Below are 18,195 nucleotides of genomic sequence, written 5' to 3'. Positions count from 1 at the left end.
TACTTATCGCTGTAGCCATTTTAGTTCCAAGGTTTTTAGTTATGTTAGGTTCTCAGGCAGCCGCATAGTGAAGACGGGAAAGAGAGCAGCTCACTTAGGTTCAGGCAATAGGTTCTTTTGTGATTTCTCAAAATAAAGATAGAAAAGAGGGACAGATAGAAATGAAAAGTGAAGGGGACATTCAGATGTAATGAAGGAGTAGATGAAGTGAAGAGGAAGGAGGTCCGACAAAGGGGAGAGGGGAGGAGAATATTAAGTTGACGGATATTACGTCTCTTCGTGGAGATTCCCATGTCTGGCCTGATTATAAATAAAGACTATTTAAGGAACGATGTCCCAGAAACCTTAAGCGTAGATCTCCTAATACCGGACAATGACAAAGAAGCTGAAAAATGGTCTCATCCTCCTTTTCATTTTGATAACTTCTTCAGAAGTCGTTATAGGGCAGGCCAAGTCTCCTCGCATGGTTGCCAAATGTGCAGTGTCCGGTTATCAACACAACTACATTACTAAATTGTGAGCGTGTCAGGCCAAGAAGATATGTTGTTCGCCCTCGGTTTAGTCAGAGCCATATCATTCTGGTTATCGTGCAGGTGGGTTTACAAACATTTCCTTGTCGCAGCGAATTCATAGTAAAAGTTACTAATTTGTAGCTTGCAATTAGATAACGTATAGTCTGTGTCTCTATCAGGCATCATGGCCATCCGGTTTAAGGATGTCCGGCATTCTTGGACTACTAAAATGTTCGTATCTAATGCTAAAACTATTAAAGCCATTTGATGTAAGAATCTACAGGTATGTGATGGAACTCAATCGGTTTCAAAACAATCGATTTGAAAGAGTGGGGAATTTCGTTCGATATGTTCAAATATGATGTTTTAGCTAGTGGATTATAATTACCAAATGAACAAATAAATATCAAGTAATATAAAATAATTTATATTACTTGAATTTTTAACAACACACAAAACGAAAATAATAAATTCATCACAACCTTTTTCGGTTTCAATACGATTCGTTTTCAAAATCGTAAATCTGTAAATCTTTTTGTTCAGTGTATGAATTTCGTCATAAAGCTTTCTCCAAGGTGAATTCATACAAGGTGGAGTCAGTCAAACAATTGATTACTTTTTCTTTTGGTTCTAGCGCCTGTCAAAGCTTGTTTTTGTATTTCAATATTTACATATTATAAGCTTATTAACAAAATATTTAATTTTTGCATAAATAAATTAAGCCCCCACTATTAAATTTTGTACACTATACTAATTTGTAATACACATTTGTTTAATTTTTCATTTCAGTTTTTTGACATTTGGTAAAACCAATAGTTGTTTTTGTGGAACTGGCTCCACCTTGGCTTTCTCATTATTTTTCCCTTTCTCTTGGTGCAGTTCTCTATAAAAAGAACAATGCATAACAAAGATGGTTGTATTTTTAGCAATAAAAACAACAATACAGGGATTCTGTCAGTCTTTTTATAGCAACAACAAAACACAACTCCATTCGAAAGAAAATAGCAAAGAGAAAATTTATAGAATTTTGTAGAATTCTATAAATGCGCCTTGGAAAACAGCTGGACTAGCAATGTTTACATTTACAAAATACAAACTAATTAACTAAATTATCTACCTTAGTCATTGTTTATTAAATATCAGCAACAAACGTATCGTCCGCAATGGAAACAAACGATTTAGATCATTTTGGTGAAATTTCCCTCGACAGTGATTCATATAGCGACGTATATTTAAGAAAACCATCTAGTTCTCGTTACCGGCCATCTCCGAAACGTCTGCTGCCACCTCTGAAACCAATTGATTTTGAGAAATATGTACATGATAATTGTCAGGATAAAATTAAAATATTAAATCGTTCAACATTTCCGCAGATTTCCAGACCAATTATAATATTTTTCAATCATTTTCGTGAAAAATGTGCCTACCATACCAAATGTTTGGATAAACTGTACACATTGGCATTAAAATATGGTGAGCGCATTGAATTTATAGCAGGTGATATGCTGGACATAGATGTAATGAACTGCAGATGGCATGCTATAGATTCGTTTTGCAGTATAGGAAGTCCGGAGAAGGTGTCTAGCAATATTTTTGCCATAGATGCAGAAAAGCGTGTGCATGAACACAACAATAGCGAAAAAACTCTGGAGAGTCTAACGAATTTATGTGAACAACTTTTAAAAGGCAGCCTTTTTACGTCGCAATGCCTGCCAGAATCAAATAATTCGAGCCTTGTTAAAATCTGTGTTTATGATAACTACAAGGAATTGGTAACAAACAGCTTAAAAAATGTTTTACTAATAATAAATTTAGAAGATTATACTGAGCTTAATCTGGAATATGAACCCAACTTTGAAAATGTAGCTGAAAAGTTGCAGGCTTACAACGTAGATGTTGTTTACATAAATGGTGAACAAAATTATATACCTTTCGAATTGGGCATCTCAAGTTATCCCAGTCTTATACTGATACCCCACAATGATAAAACAAAATTTGTGGATCCCCTTATAGGAACCTATACAGAGGAAAATATTATTAACGGCATTATAAGTTATCTTCAAGATCCTAAAACATTTTCGCTACAAAAACAAAGAGAATTAAGTAAACATTGTTATCAGCCTTTAAATGTTAAAGCTGACTTTAATATAGATTTCGAAAACTTGCAGCAGTATTTACAAGACAATTGTCATCATTATTTAAAAGTGTTTGAGCATGAAGCTTTTCTTAGAAGCAATCGTTATATTATTATAGCATTTATGAATTTTGAAAATAACAAATGTTCATCTCATCATATAAAGTGGATAGATCAGATTTACCAGGTAGCCATGAATCTCACTAGCCCTAGAGAATATTTTATAGCTGATTATAAAGATATTGATGTAATAAATCCCTTATGGAAACCCCAAGATTTCATCAAAAACTCTGCTACTAAATCAATGATACCTAAAGTATTTGGTATAGATCTTAATCGCAACAAATTTGTATTAAAGGATTTCAAAACTGCTGCCTCTCTGTTCTACTTTGCCTATAGTTTAACTAATGGAGAATTATATATATCGGAACCTTGGCCCAATAAAAACGATGGTAAATTGGTTAAAACTTGTATAGCAGACAGTCTAAATTTATCTATTGCTTCAATTAAGCAGGATATCTGTTTGGTAATTTATTATTCGAATACCGAAAATACGCAACAGTTTTTACAACTTTTGGAGGAGATTGCTCATGAAATGGAAAGGTTTGCGGTAAAAGTTTTAAAAATTGATTCGCGTTTGAATTGTATACCTTTGGAGTGGGATAACACCATGTATCCAATTTTGTATTTTATACCACAGACAAATAAAAATAATCCTATAATATACACGAGTGAAAGCTTTAATAAACTAGAAGTTGTGGATTTTATAATTAAGAATATTAAAGAAAATAAAATTAATAAAAAACGTTAAAAAAAAGTGGATCTTTCATTTGTCTTACGTTGTTCTTGAAAGTTTTTTATTCTAATGTATTACACAAAAAAACAGTTTCAACTAAAAATATGTATATAAATGGTTACTTGTATCTGTTTAGCATAAGTAACCACTTGGTTACAACACTAAAAAAATAAAACTTAACTTTTGGAATTAGTCTACCACAACAGAAACATGCAAAATATCGCTATTGATAATAAAATTTGTGTATTTTTAAATCATCATAAATTAATTCAAGATCTCTATCAACAACACTCAGAATCCAACCTTGAATCATATTCGTTAAAACAGCAGCTATTCAATTTTAAACCCAAACCGGTCGCCTTTGCTTTGGAAACTTCCCTCAGTTCAAAACAAATCAAAAACCTTAATAGAAAACGAAAAGCGGAAACGGAAAATGATGCTACACTTAAAGAAATCTTCAAATTGCAGCCATTTCTTAAGGAAATACAAAACAATTTCTTACCACCACAAGAGAACTGTGAAGATCTGCCACGTTTATGGGAGGAGCAACAAGAATTTCCCCAGTTTCGTGGGGCAAACGCCACAAATGAATTCCAAATAACCCAATTTGACAAAAAAGATTATATTATTCCCCCCAAAACAAAATTCCTTAATTACAATATCGAAGATTTACCCAAATTACTGCTAGAGCTAGAAACATATGACTTAATAACTATGGATATGCCGTGGCAAAATAAATACATTAAACGTTTGAAAAAAGTCAACACTTCGTTAGCCTATCAAATGCTTGACAATGACACCCTAAAAAAGATGCCCATACCTCAACTCATACATACCAACACCTTGGTGGTACTGTGGTGCACCAATGCCCTACAACACCGCCAAGCTCTAGAACAGGAGTTCCTGCCGTACTGGAATCTACAATTGGTACACACTTTAAAATGGTTTAAAATAAACACCGCTGGTGAATTGATAAGTCCGCCCAAACCGGAGGGCTTTAAACAACCCTATGAATTGGTGTATATAGCCTGTCATAAAGATAGAGATTTATTAGAATTGAAAGAGCTCACAATGGTGGATTTCCTGATAAGTATACCCAGTATTATACACTCTCATAAACCTCCCTTAGTGGAATGGCTAAAGAAATTTCTACCGAGTAGTGAGAATTTTAAGGGTTTAGAAATTTTTGCCCGTTATTTACAGCCTCAATTCACCTCAATTGGTTTGGAAGTTTTAAAATTAATGGATAAACGTTTGTACGAGGCGGAAGGTGGTGTGGAAATGGTTAAAGAAAATTAGTTTAAGAATTGTTTGTACAAATTTTATTAAATAAACTGATTTCGATTAGAAACAAATTTATGTTTGGTGAACTTTTTTCTATATAAATGTTATCGATAAATTTTCTGTAATTTATTCACCTCTTCTTTTAGAATTAGATAATAAATAACAAGAAGCTAAACAAATGTCATGCACTAACCAGTGGACTTATTTTCTAACTCGTTTTGAAAGGAAATTTGTACTTTGTTTTAACTATTGAAGCTATGCTATTCTTTGTTAAAAATTCTTACCTCTTTAGATCTATATTATATCGGTATTTTCTCTTTGTGTTACATTTTAATATATAAAAAACATTTTGATTTTCACTTTCTTGTAATTTTTGTTGTTTTTTTTATTATTTCCATTATATAAATGTTAATGAGAGAACATAAGCTTAAGCGCCGAGTAAATAGAGTTTAACAAAAAGTAAAATAAAAGAAAAATAGTGTGTGGGGTGATTTTAAAGCCTAAAATTTAATTTTTACGGCTTTACGTAAAGAAACATAGTTTCTAACGTTTTACAATGTTTTTCTCATTAAATGCAGTGTGAGTTTTTGATCCATTTTTTGTTTTGTTTGAATTGTGATTTAAAGGAAAGAGAAATTAATATTAAAACATAAAATATTAATAGATAAATTATAGCAAAAATAGTATGAATTAATACATAAGTAAGAACAAATTGACGATGTTTATTGTTCACCACCGGCAGCAGCAGCAGCGGGATTGGTGATGCCATCACCCCTCTTTTTGGAACCAGAAACAATATCATCGATACGCAGCAAAAGAATGGCAGTCTCAACGGCGGTCTTATAGGTTTGCATTTTAACAGCCAATGGCTCCCAAATGCCCTTAACATTCATGTCAACAATCTCACCAGATTCTCCATCAATACCCCAGGCACACACACCATCTCCGGAGTGGGAGGCATGTTTAGCCCTCAAGGCAGTCAAGGTGCGAATGGTATTGGCACCACAATTCTGAGCCAAAGTACGAGGAATGATTTCCAAAGCTTCTGCGACAGCGGTGTAGGGGCCCTTCAACTGTTTGCGGGTCAAGAGTTGTGACAAAGCCATTTCAATGGCACCACCACCGGCTACCAAACGTGGTTCCAAAACCAAATTACGTGCCACATGCAAAGCATCCTGTAAATTACGTTCAGTTTCATTCAAAATGTCCTTGGAGGCGCCTCTCAACAAAATGGTGCAAGCCTTAGGATCCTTGCACTCTGTAATGAAGGTGAAGTATTCATCACCGATTTTCTTGATTTCAAAGAGACCAGCACCGGTGCCAACATCCTTTTCGGTCAACTCTTCGGTACGATTGACAATGGTGGCGCCGCAAGCACGAGCAATACGCAAGTTATCGGTCTTACGCAAACGACGAATAGCTGTAATGCCAGCCTTCAACAAGTAGTGTTGAGCCAAATCGGAAACACCCTTTTCGGTGAATACAATGTCGGGCTTGACAGCAATGATATCGGCACAAATACGTTGTACAAACTCTTCTTCGATTTGCAACATGCGTGTGAAATCCTGTTCGCCAATAATCTCAACATTGGTCTGACTTTCACCCTTCTTGTATTCCAACGAACAGTCGAGCAAGACAATGCGTGGATTTTCAATATGACGACGCATTTTTGGGTGGGTAACATCCTTATTGATCATAACACCCTTCAACACACACGATTCATCGATGGCACCGCCGGGAATCTTTTCAACTTTAGCATAACTGCAATGGAATGAAAAAATAATAATTATTGGAATGTTTTTAACATATTTAATTTAGTATTATAACATGTAATATTAAGGTCTTAGTTTTTTTTTAGATAATTTTGCAGTTGTAATGGATTTTTGGCCATCACTTCGAAAATTTATGGAATGATGTTACTTTATTTTACATTTTAGATGACGATATAAGTCTGTAATTTCCACATTTCTCATTTGCGACCCCATAAAGTAAAGTCGATATATCCATGTCCCTGTGTCCCCCCAAAAACTTACAAACATGATTGATATATTAATATATCCGCTATAGTCCAACTTAGATTGCTATTTTAAATCGCCCACAAATTTCTGGGATATAAACAAATCACTTTTGCAAAAACCCATCAAACTTTAGAGATATTTATGAAGAATTAAAACAGAACATTAGAAATGAACGTTAATTCTTTTTTTATAAATATTTTCAGTTATCTTCTTCACAACATTCCACCTATAGTTTCCTACCATATGCTTCTCCCAAAACCTTTATAATTCCGTTCAAATCCTACGCAGTGAGGTTGATCCGATTGTAAAATGATATAAACAAATTATACATGTGACCAACCTATTAGAATACAAAGTAATATAAAATGTGCCACTTTTAGTTTGCTAAGCTTTGTAGAGCTCGTAAATAAAGCATTAAATATAAAACGAAGCCTCGAACTTCTTTACACATTTTAATACATAAATCTATTGCGATAGATCTGTCAATTAACTGTTACTCGTCTGCTCAAAAATGTGTACAGTGAAGCAGATTTTGTAAAACCATTAAAAATTTTAGTAGCATTTTATTCAACTGCATACAAATCACACATTTTTATGAATTTCAAAAATTACGACAATAACTTAAAAGGAAATTTTTTGCCTAAAAAAATTTGCATTAGTACTAAATTTATCATCCCTGATGACTCATAATCAGGTATCAGGGAACCCTAACATATATATATAAACCTTGTCCAATATTTTCCTCTATAATACACAATATTCTCACTCACCGCTTAATATCAACTTCCAAACGGCCATTTTCATTCAATGTTACAGTCTGCACGGCATCCAAGGCAATCTTAACAGCTAACTCAGACCATTTACCAATGAATTTAGTACCGACACAAGCTTTCACCACTTCAGCCATTTTCTCCCTATTGTTAATATCCAACTGGACGCTCAAATCGGTTTGCAAGTGCTTAATGATATCCTCCAAAGCCTCACGATAAGCTCTAATAATGACAGTTGGATGAATTTGTTGTTGTAGGAAAGGTTCAGCAGCAGCCAACATTTCACCAGCCAATACAATAACGGAGGTGGTGCCATCACCAACCTCTTCATCTTGAGTGCGAGCAATTTCGATCATGCTCTTGGCAGCTGGATGTTGTACGGTGATTTCACGCAATATAGCATTACCATCATTAGTCATGACAATACCACCCATGGGATCCATCAACATTTTCAACATGGCTTGTGGACCCAAACAGGTACGGATGACATCGGCAATAGCCTAAGGATTTTAAAAAAATCAATTAATATCACAACAGATGGTCGTACCGTCATGCTGGGGCTGCTTTTTCATGAGTCACGACAAGCAAACCCACACACTCGCACATACTAATGTAAATGAACTTACCTTTCCGGCATTTATATTCTCCAGCTGCACTTTGCGGCCAGACTCTCTTTTAGTATTTTGGCCTAACAAAGAAAGAAAATGTATAAATTTCACAAGTTTTCCATGAAATTTGCGAAAAACTTACTTAAAACCAATATGGGCTGTCCTCCACCAAACATTTTTATTTAAAATTTATTTGAAAATGTCTATTAAAACAATAAGAAAAACTCGTGCTTTGTATGTGATCTACTCTGCGGCACCCCTCTTTTGCGAAAAAAAAATGTTTTCAAATGACGTGAGTGTTTTGAGGTTATGTTTACAAACCACTGAACAGTAATTTTGACACTTCCAGAATACTCTGACGAAAAACTCTAATCTGGCAACTTAAATCCATATTTACACAAACAAATTTGACACACAGCTGTCAGCTATAGCAATTTTTGTTTATAAACGTTTTCTGGCATTAATTTTTATTTTTATGATAAATGTTAATATTTTAGGAAATATTATTAAGTTTTAATATAAATTTCAATATGGAAGCCAAAAAAATATCGTTTGGCTTTAGTAAAATTAACAAAAAACTCAATTTATTGCCTATTAAAGATAGTGCAAAAACGGAATCCAAAGTGGAATTGATAAAATGTTTGGAGGGCCAAGAAATCAAACTAGTGCAGTAAGTACACATAATGATACGATATTTATGAACTTTATTAAATTGTTTAATAATTTTTCTAATTATAATATTTCTAAACAGAGAAAAACCTGATGAACAGCCTTTAATAATACCCTTAAAAGAATCGCACAAGACTTCTGCAGCTTTGGCCAGTTTAATAAAAAGACGCGCGGTGTTGTTAGGCGAAGATGAACCGGAAGATAATACTACGACCAATGAAGCAGCCACCGCTTCTAATAATGGGCTACCCGAAGATATTGAGAAACGTGCGGCCCGAGAACTTTTAGCCGAAATTCAAAATAATGATGTTACAAATCCGACAAATAATTTAGTTTTACCTGTAGTAAAACCAGAAGATTTACCTTTAGAGGGAGCCAAAGAATCAAATTTAGATGATTATGATTCTATACCCATACAAGACTTTGGCAAAGCTATGTTACGCGGTATGGGCTGGACAGAACCGCCACCAAAAACCAATAAAAAGGGTGGTCCACCCATAGACGATACGCCTATGGTAAGACCTAAAGGTATGGGTCTGGGTGCAGATAAAGCTTTAAACAAAAAACCTCTTTTAGTGGCCCCAGAAGCGAATGAAGTGTTGGAGGTTAAACGTAATGCTTATGTGCGTATTTTGGGTGGCAAACATAAAGATCTGTATGGTCAAATTGAGGGTTTTGATGATCATGCTGGGAGAGTTATTGTTAAAATGGCCATTGGCGGTGCTAAGGAAGCGTTTAATGAGTTTCTTTGCCAGCCAGTGTCTAAAAAGGAATTTGCTCAATATGGAAAATGTATAAGTAAGTAGATACATCTGTTTTGTACTGTACAAATAATTGCAAACTTTTGCAGAATCAAAATATTTATAAATTTATAATATTATTTTTTTTATTAAACAAATATTTAGACAGCACCAAATACGAAGAATACAAGAAAAAAGAAAATGAACATGGTCAAATTATTCTGAATAAAGACGAAAGGGATCTAATCGATAAAAAATCAAAAGAGGATAAGAAATTTAAAAAGGAACGACAGAATTCCGATGAAGAGGATTATAAATATTCTAAAAACAACAGGAATTATGGAAATAATCAGAAAAATGAGGACTATCGTGAAGATAAAATAGATATTAAGAAAGAAAGTTATAACTCTAGAGAAGAACGATACAACAATGGAAATGCCAGAAATAAGGAAAGTGATCGTAGACGCGACTATGATAAATATGAAGGAAATGAAAAAAATCATCAAAGAGAAACCAACAGAGATGAAGAGAGAGATCATAGAAGGGATAACAATAATGCTGAGAGAAAAGATCATAGGAGAGAATATAACAGAGATGATGAAAGAGATCAAAAAGGAGGATATCACAGAGATGACGAAAGAGTCCATAGAAGAGAACACAACAAAGATGAGGGACGAGATCGCCAAAGAGATAATAGCAGATACGAGTCCAAATCCTATAGAAAAGGCGACGATGATGATAAACGCCGTTACAAAGACTCACGAAGCGATAACCGGGAACTTGAACATAGCTCTTCGCAACGCACTAACAGAGACGCTGATGTGTCTGGTAATCGAGAGAGGCAGCGGGAACGTGACAGGGACCATCACAAAGTTATTGATTTAATTGATTCCTCCGATGCTGAAAATGATTCACATTCTTCCAAACACAAAAAAGATAAAAAATCTAAACATGCCAAGAAAAAATCCAAGAAAAGTAAATCGAAATATAAAAGTGATTCGTCGGATACGGAAACATCATCAACGGACTCATCTTCCGACAGCGAGGATGAAAAACATAAAAAACACCGAAAGAAAACTAAGAAGAGTAAGAAACAACGTGAACGTTCTCGTTCTAGAGGAAGAAGATAACTATTTTTTTATTGTATAAATGAAAATAAAAATTTAAAGAGTTCGTTTTTTTGTTTAATTGAGTTTGTTGGAAAGATAGGAAAAGGTAAGGGAAAGGTGTTCAAAATTACTTATACTTGAAAATAATTTTGTTGTTAATCCGAAAACAAAAAAAAAATAAAATCTAAGGAATTTAAATTATAATTGCTAAAACCGAATTTGGCTATTGGAACGTAGTCAAGTTTAAAAAATAAAAATTGCCAAAAGAAAACTTTGGTTTAGTCCAAATATATAATTCACTTCAGTATATTATTGGGATTTTAACTTGAGTCTTGCGATTGCGATTTACAGAACAATCGCAAATGTTATGCGAGTCTGAATTTTGGTAAAATTCAGCTCAACGTCTACGTCATCTTTGCAAGACCATTATATATAGGTGAATATTATGTTCAGTGCGGTTACTGCGTCCGAAAACGAAAATGTGTTGATTAAAGTAAAAAGAAAACATATTTAATTCAAAACAGTCAGTAAATTCAGTTATAGCGTTAAAATATCTCAACAAAAATAATAAACATAATTAGTTAATAACTTTGTTTTTTTTTATAATTTTATTAAATTAATTCAAATATTTCTGGATTTTAAGGATTTGTTTTTATAGACATACTTAATACTATAATTAATTTAAACGCTTAAGCGCAAAAAAAATATATATTATTTTACCACTGACTGGTTTTTTACTTTAATTATAATTAATTAATGCTGATTTCAAGTGATGATTGTTAAATATTTAATGCTAAAAAAGATTGTGATTTGTTGTTGATTTCGATTCATATAAATGCTTTAGAGGGAATTATTTCCATTCTTTTAATTTGTCAATTTATGCGTATCGTTAAAAGTAAAAACGAAATTTTAAAAGTTGAAAAATAAATACAATTTTTATGAAATCATTAAAATTAAAAGAAGTGTAAAATCAAATAAAAACTTACTTTTATAAAATGCTGTTTTAAACTCTACCGGCATAATTCTAAATTTATAAAACAAAATGATTTAGAAAAAAGATGTTTGTTTAGGATTGTGAATTGTATTTTTTTCGCTTTTAATATCTAAATTAATAATATTAGGTAAATTTATAATTTCTGTTTTGATGTAGATTTTTCCTTTTGTCTGTATTTTATTTTGTTTTTTATAATTTAAAAATACTTATTTGATGCTTTGGTCGAAGTTCTCCATGTGTTGATATTTTTTGTTTTGTGTTGTTTGCTTTAAAAATACATACATGTTTATTTTAAATATATTTTTTTTTTATTAAGGAATAATTTGAAATTATCCTAGAAAACTAAAATATGAGCGTGAATGTGGTTAAAAACTAAAATAAATTACATGTTGATTGATATATTTATATAAGAGTTATTTTGAATTCATTTTTATGTTTTGTTTGTTTTTATTTTCTTTTATTATTTTTTATACTTATAGTTTTTCCTGATTTTCCTAGCCTGTTTGGAATTACTCTTGCTTTTTGTTTACTTCACGTATTTTCTCCATTTTAGAACTAACAAGACAACCAAAACGTTCTTTAAACTGTTTGATCACCCCCTTATCCTGTACACCGGGATATAGAGTAACGCCCAATGTAAGTAGATACATTAAGAGAAGATTATTGAAAATGGCACCAATCCAGGCCAATGCTAATAAAGCCACACTCATGATGATGACGAACTGTTGAAAGAAATGGGAAAGATTTTATTTTTAATAATAAATTAGCACTTATTCTTAATCAATATTTAGGATTTGTTAAAAAAAATATGTTTACAAGATTTGCTATCTAAAGAGTATTATTTTTAATAAATACGTTAGAATACGTTTTTAAATTAAACAAGTAAGAGTACTATATTCGGCAGTGCCGAATCTTAAATACCCTCCACCTAAATATGATGGTATAAAAACTGAAATAATATAACAATTGTTAGAAAGACTAGTTTACGCAGAAGTTATTTTATTTCAAATGTACAAAAAATTGTATCTAATTCAGCAATTTATAACTGGATAATATATGGATGCTGTGACCTCTTATGGTCCTTAGTATTTAAGGGCTATTTTTGTAGAAGTTCATATAAACAACGCTATTAACAAGAGTGGGCCTTATATGGGAGCTATGCCGAATTATGGACCAATATTTAAAAAATCTTGTAGTACGATTCTTGGATACAAATTAAGGTATTTATAGACGACAATACTGAGTATTAATATTTGTCAACAATTTAAGTATCATAACACAATTTCATCGTCTAAACAAAATTTGTATTAGATTTTCAAAAAATACGAATGATTTTTTTGATTTACAGTCGGTTTTTAAAATTTGTTTAAAACAATTCAAACAAAACAATAAATGTTTTTTTCGAAACGATTTTTTGAAATACGGAATGATTTCAATAATATTTTAAAATTGAAAAGTGTTAATACTCAGTATTGCCGTCTATAAATACCTTTACTGATCGGTGTAAAATTTTGGTTCAGTATAGATTTTTATGGATATTTGTGCAGGTTAATGTGTTTTCCTGAAGTGGTTCTTATATGGAGGTTATGACCAATTATGGGCCTATCATCATACAATTTTGTACATCGATGTTTGTATATATTGAATAAATTTGTTTTGAATTTCAGCCTGATAACTATGTTTGTAAGAAATTTATGAGGATTTTAGTGATTTTCGGGAGTGGACCTTATATGGAGCTATGGTTAAATATCGACCGATATTCACAAAATCCATAAGTATGATTACTGGATACAAATTAGTGATCTGTGCGTAATTTCATTTTGATATCGATATTTTTTTAATATTTTTTAAGGTTAATATCTTTTTTCAGAAATGGGCCTTATAGAGCAGCTATGACCAATTATCGGCCAATCTGCATAACATTTGGTACAGTGATATCTATATATATGAGTATAATTTTTGTCGTATTTTAGCATGATAAATGTATTTATAAGAGATTTATGAGTACTTAACTGATTTTTGGAAGTGGACCTTATATGGGAGCTATGGTAAAATATGGACCGATATTCACAAAATCCAGTAGTATGATTTCTTAATATAAACTACGAATGTGTGTGAAATTTTGTTTTGATATTGATATTTTTTAGATATTTATGTAGATTATTGTGTTTTTCGGAAGTGGTCCTTATATGGGAGCTATAACCAGTTATCGGCCGATCTTCATAGAATCAGGTACAGCGATTTTGGTATATATGGGAATTATTTATGTCGAATTTCAACTTGATAGCGACATTTATAAGACTTTATGCTTATTTAAGAGATTTTCGGAAGTGTACTTTATATGGGGGCTATGGTCAAATATGGGCCGATTCACGAAAATTTTTGCAATATAATTTTTTTACCACGAAACTTATTTTTGCATTTATAGACCATAGAACCATATTTCGGGAAGAAATTTGTATGGGGGCTAGGAGAAATCATGGACAGATTCTTATAATTTTTACTAGAGTTAATCCTTTTATCATAAAAGTAAAGAGTGCAAAATTTTATGATATTAGCTGCAATATATTTACAAAAAATGTCCAAAAATATGTGAAAATTATCAATTTTTTTTTGAGGTTGCCCCACATTTTAATTCATAACTTTGGTTCCACTGCACCGATTTAGCTGATTTTCAATACCAAAGTGCTTAGGGCAATAATAAAAATTTTTCTTGCAACTCTTTGTTTGCGTATTTTGGACGTGAGCGTGTTTTACACAGACGGACAGACGGACATGGCTCAATCGACTTAGGATTTCATAAGGATCAATAATATATATACTTTGTTGGGTCTCAGATGAATATTTGTCAATGTTACACACATAATGACAAACTTATATATACCCTCATTCACCACTTATGGTGGTGGAGGGTATAAAAATTTGTTAGTTGTAAAACAAAATTTTTAGTATAAAACAATATTTTTAGTGCAAAACGATGTTTGTAGTGTAAAATAAAATTTTTATTGCAAAACAAAGTTTTTTAATGTAAAATAACGTTTTTGACGTAAAACAACGTTTTTAGTGTTAAATAAAATTGTTATTGCAAATAACCGATTGTAATGTAAATTGACATTTTTAGAGTAAAACAATGTTATTAGTGTAACACAGCGTCTTTAAAGTAAAATAAAGTTTTTAGTGTAAAATTAAATTTTTAGTCTAAAACAACGTTTTCAGTGTAAAACAACGTTGTAATTTATTAATTGGCCAATAATGCTTCCAAATCACAAATGAAATAAACTGAATTGAAAATAAAATAATACGTTTTTAGTGTAAAACACTTTTAGTGTAAAAAAAACGTTGTTAGTGTATGGCAACGATTTTGATCTAAAACGAGGTTTTTATTGAAAAACTACATTTTTATGTAAAATAAGGTTTTAAGTGTAAAACAACGATTTCAGTGTAAAACAACGATTTTAGTGTAAAACCACGTTTTTAGTGTAAAACAACAGAATTAATGTTTTTAATGTACAGAACGTTTTTAGTATAAAACCAAGATTTAAGTGTAAAACGAAATTTTTAGTGTAAAATCATGTTTTGGGTTTGTTTCCCATCCAGTTATTAGTGTAAAACAAAGTTATAAGTTTTGAATCTAAAATGATTTTATTGCAAAACAATGCTTATAATGCAAAACAAGGTTTAATGTAAAATATAATTTTTAGTATTAAACAACGACTTCAGTGTAAAATAACTATTTAAATGTAAAACAACGTTCTTATTTAGTAAAATACGTTTTTAGTTAAAACATAAATATTTTTATGAAAATTACGTTGTTTTCTTCGAAGCTCAGTTGCAAACTAATAATATTTTAATATTCCAAATTGATCCCTGCTTTGAGAACAAAACCCTGGCACTTTTCATTCAGACTTTAATACACAAATCCATGATTCATATCCTAACAAGATTTTATAGTATATGTATGTGTATTTTAAAAAGCAACCGGAATATATTTGTTCACTTTATGTTTTCATGTTTAAAGATTAGATTAAACGTTTCTTCATATCACCACGATTAAAATCTTATTCCTTAATCATTTTCTAAAACAAAATTGAATGAATGAATCACTTATTTTTTTGTACTTACCATTGTGGATTTTTTCTCCTTATTTGCAAACAAATACTCATACCAGCCCATTATCGATAATTTTATATTACACAACTGATTGACAATATGCTCGAATTGAGCCTCCTGTTTGCCCGACCACTGATCCGCATTAAACACTATACGTGATATGGTGGGATAAAGAAAATCAAATAAAACGCCCAAAAGACCGGCCAACGCCATCAAGGTGATAATCGATAAATCCATGGCCCATAAAGCTAAGAAAAATATTGAGGCACCGGCAAATATAATGGCCGGATAGAAATTCTTTTCCCACACCAGAACAGCATCTGCCAAAACGATAATATTGCGCCAAGGCTCTAAATCATGCTTCAATTTATTGAAAGCGCGTTTCTAGATAAAGAAAAATAAAAAAATATGTCTTATATTGGGTATGTAAAAAAAACAAAAAAAGGGTTGCGCAAACTTTTAAGTGCATAAAAGAATTTTCGAGTGTCCTTTTCCTGGGCCAATCATTTTTTTTTTTTGGTTTGCAAAAATAGTAAAAATAACTTACTTGATCCACTTGAGACATGTTGGTTTTTGTTTGCTTGGATTACTGCAAATAATATTTTTTAGTTAAATGGATTTATTTTTATATTTGTTTTATAAATTTGCAAAAAATATTCTTGTTATTTTTCTCCAGAAAATCAATGCAAAACCGATGCACAATTATTTGTGGCTTTTTTTATATCAATTCTTCTTCTGTTTCTCTCTCTCACATATAATTTTTTTTCTTCTTTTGAGTGATGTTTTGTTGTTATTTTTATTGAGCTTTATTTTTGTTGTTGTTGTAGTTGTGTATTTGATTATTCTTCTATTTTAACAGGGTTGCTTTTGAGGTTGCCATATGGTTTTTGTGGGCAGCAGGAAAAGCTTTTTTGGGTAATTAAATGTTGTTCAAAAAAAGTACAGTAATTTAGGTTTTTAAAAGTATTTTAGGGAAAATAAAGGTGTAAATTTGATTTTGTTTGTTAGAGTATAATGGAAAGCTTTAATTATTTATTTATTAATCCATATTTTAATACAAAAGCCATACAGGACAAAGACCATTAAAATTTAAATTTATCAATAAAAAGGCAAAATTTGAACGATTATCAGTACATATTTTATATTAATAAAGAAAAAAACATAGATTATGAAATTTAACTTTTTAGCTTTGAATATAATACATAAAATCCAAAAAAGTTATACAGCCCAATTATGAATAAAAAATTCCCCCAGAGTTTTTTCCCATTGAATTTGAATAGGAAAAAGAGAAAAGGGAAAAAACTTTTTTTTTCATAATTGGGCTGATTATATTGTAAACACTCTAAGCATCCACTGTTCCCTCAATAACACTTTTCATTTCAAGATGAAAAACAGGGGGCAAATTCTCGCACTCGTAATCGAAATATATTTAAAACTGGTTCGTTATCGAGCACAATCATTACAATTTTTTATACATTTTATTCGATATCGAATAAGAGAATCCCAAAAATAAATATTCGATCGTGTTCGACTGCGGTAATTAGCCCCCAGGATTAATGGAGTCCACAATGTATAGTGGATGTTGCAGGGCACCTTAAAATAAGGTGAAACATGTTCTAAAATAAAAATAACATTTTATTGATAAATTAATATAATATTTGAAACGTTTCGGTTTCTTGGAATAATGATTTGTTGGCCTAATATTCGTTCGGTTTCATTCTGAAAACCTGGGATTCGATCGAACTGTTATTTCACATAAAAAACAACAGAGGAAACTCGTTTAATTCACAAATTTTACATAAAATGCAAACCTTGTAGAGATGTTTGTATTTTAAATACGTTTTTTGAAGTGGTAAATTTGGATACATTGATATAGCATACGTCTTACAATTTTCATCCCAATTTTGTCCCCAATAAAAACTCTTTTTTTAATTTTTTTTATTTGTATACACATACATATATATTTAAATTATTTAAAACTACATTATTTTTAATTCAATATTTTTCGGTTTTAAAAAAATACAAGAAAAATGTACAGTGTAAAGTGTTTTTTTTTTTTTTTTTTTTATTTTGTTCTTTTTCATTAAATATTAACTTATTTGTTAATGCTCATTTATAACTAGTTTTATAAACTAAAAAAATAGGACTTTAAAAAAAGTATTTAAAACATTTAAGTATAACAGAAACCATAATTGGAAAAGAAAAAAAAGCGGTATATATTTAAAAATGTTTAAAAGAAATTTCAAATACAAAAACAGAAAAAGATAAAGGAAATTGTTTTTATAAACAAAGAAGAAAACTGAAATTAAACTAAAAACTATTAAGGATTATTGAATAAAGTAAAAAATATATATTGTATATTTGTTTAACAAAACAACCTATTTCATTAATTATTTATTTTTTAAAAAGAAAGAAAATTAATAAACTTTTAAAGTATATTAAATTTAAAAA

The 18,195-nt window shown here is 31.0% G+C and overlaps 4 protein-coding genes across 4 annotated transcripts; 2 read left to right on the top strand and 2 right to left on the bottom strand.

Annotated features, from left to right (window-relative positions):
• Positions 1–3,505: 3,505 nt before the first annotated feature.
• Positions 3,506–4,797, top strand: Mettl4 (Methyltransferase like 4). Its single transcript, XM_065507613.1, has one exon. The coding sequence runs from the start codon at positions 3,653–3,655 to the stop codon at positions 4,739–4,741; it is 1,089 nt and encodes a 362-aa protein (XP_065363685.1). The 5' UTR covers positions 3,506–3,652; the 3' UTR covers positions 4,742–4,797.
• Positions 4,798–5,073: 276 nt separating this feature from the next.
• On the bottom strand, positions 5,074–8,418 carry CCT3 (chaperonin containing TCP1 subunit 3). Its single transcript, XM_065507601.1, has 4 exons — positions 8,265–8,418; positions 8,141–8,202; positions 7,515–8,014; positions 5,074–6,487 (listed from the first exon to the last, which is right to left on the bottom strand). Exons 1-4 carry the CDS (start codon positions 8,296–8,298, stop codon positions 5,449–5,451), a joined length of 1,635 nt encoding a protein of 544 aa, XP_065363673.1. The 5' UTR covers positions 8,299–8,418; the 3' UTR covers positions 5,074–5,448.
• A 138-nt stretch (positions 8,419–8,556) lies between these two features.
• LOC135956954 (G-patch domain and KOW motifs-containing protein) lies at positions 8,557–10,702 on the top strand. The gene is made up of 3 exons (XM_065507591.1): positions 8,557–8,792; positions 8,874–9,589; positions 9,697–10,702. The coding sequence occupies exons 1-3, from the start codon at positions 8,653–8,655 to the stop codon at positions 10,659–10,661; spliced, it is 1,821 nt and encodes a 606-aa protein (XP_065363663.1). The 5' UTR covers positions 8,557–8,652; the 3' UTR covers positions 10,662–10,702.
• Positions 10,703–11,229: 527 nt separating this feature from the next.
• On the bottom strand, positions 11,230–16,453 carry Arl6IP1 (ADP-ribosylation factor-like 6 interacting protein 1). Its single transcript, XM_065507578.1, has 3 exons — positions 16,292–16,453; positions 15,757–16,128; positions 11,230–12,356 (listed from the first exon to the last, which is right to left on the bottom strand). Exons 1-3 carry the CDS (start codon positions 16,307–16,309, stop codon positions 12,144–12,146), a joined length of 603 nt encoding a protein of 200 aa, XP_065363650.1. The 5' UTR covers positions 16,310–16,453; the 3' UTR covers positions 11,230–12,143.
• Positions 16,454–18,195: the final 1,742 nt, after the last annotated feature.

Source organism: Calliphora vicina, chromosome 1 (genome assembly GCF_958450345.1).
Source record: "Calliphora vicina chromosome 1, idCalVici1.1, whole genome shotgun sequence".
In the NCBI taxonomy this organism is placed as follows: domain Eukaryota; kingdom Metazoa; phylum Arthropoda; class Insecta; order Diptera; family Calliphoridae; genus Calliphora; species Calliphora vicina.
Note: the sequence above shows the minus strand (reverse complement) of the source record. Positions and strands in the feature narration are given on the sequence as shown.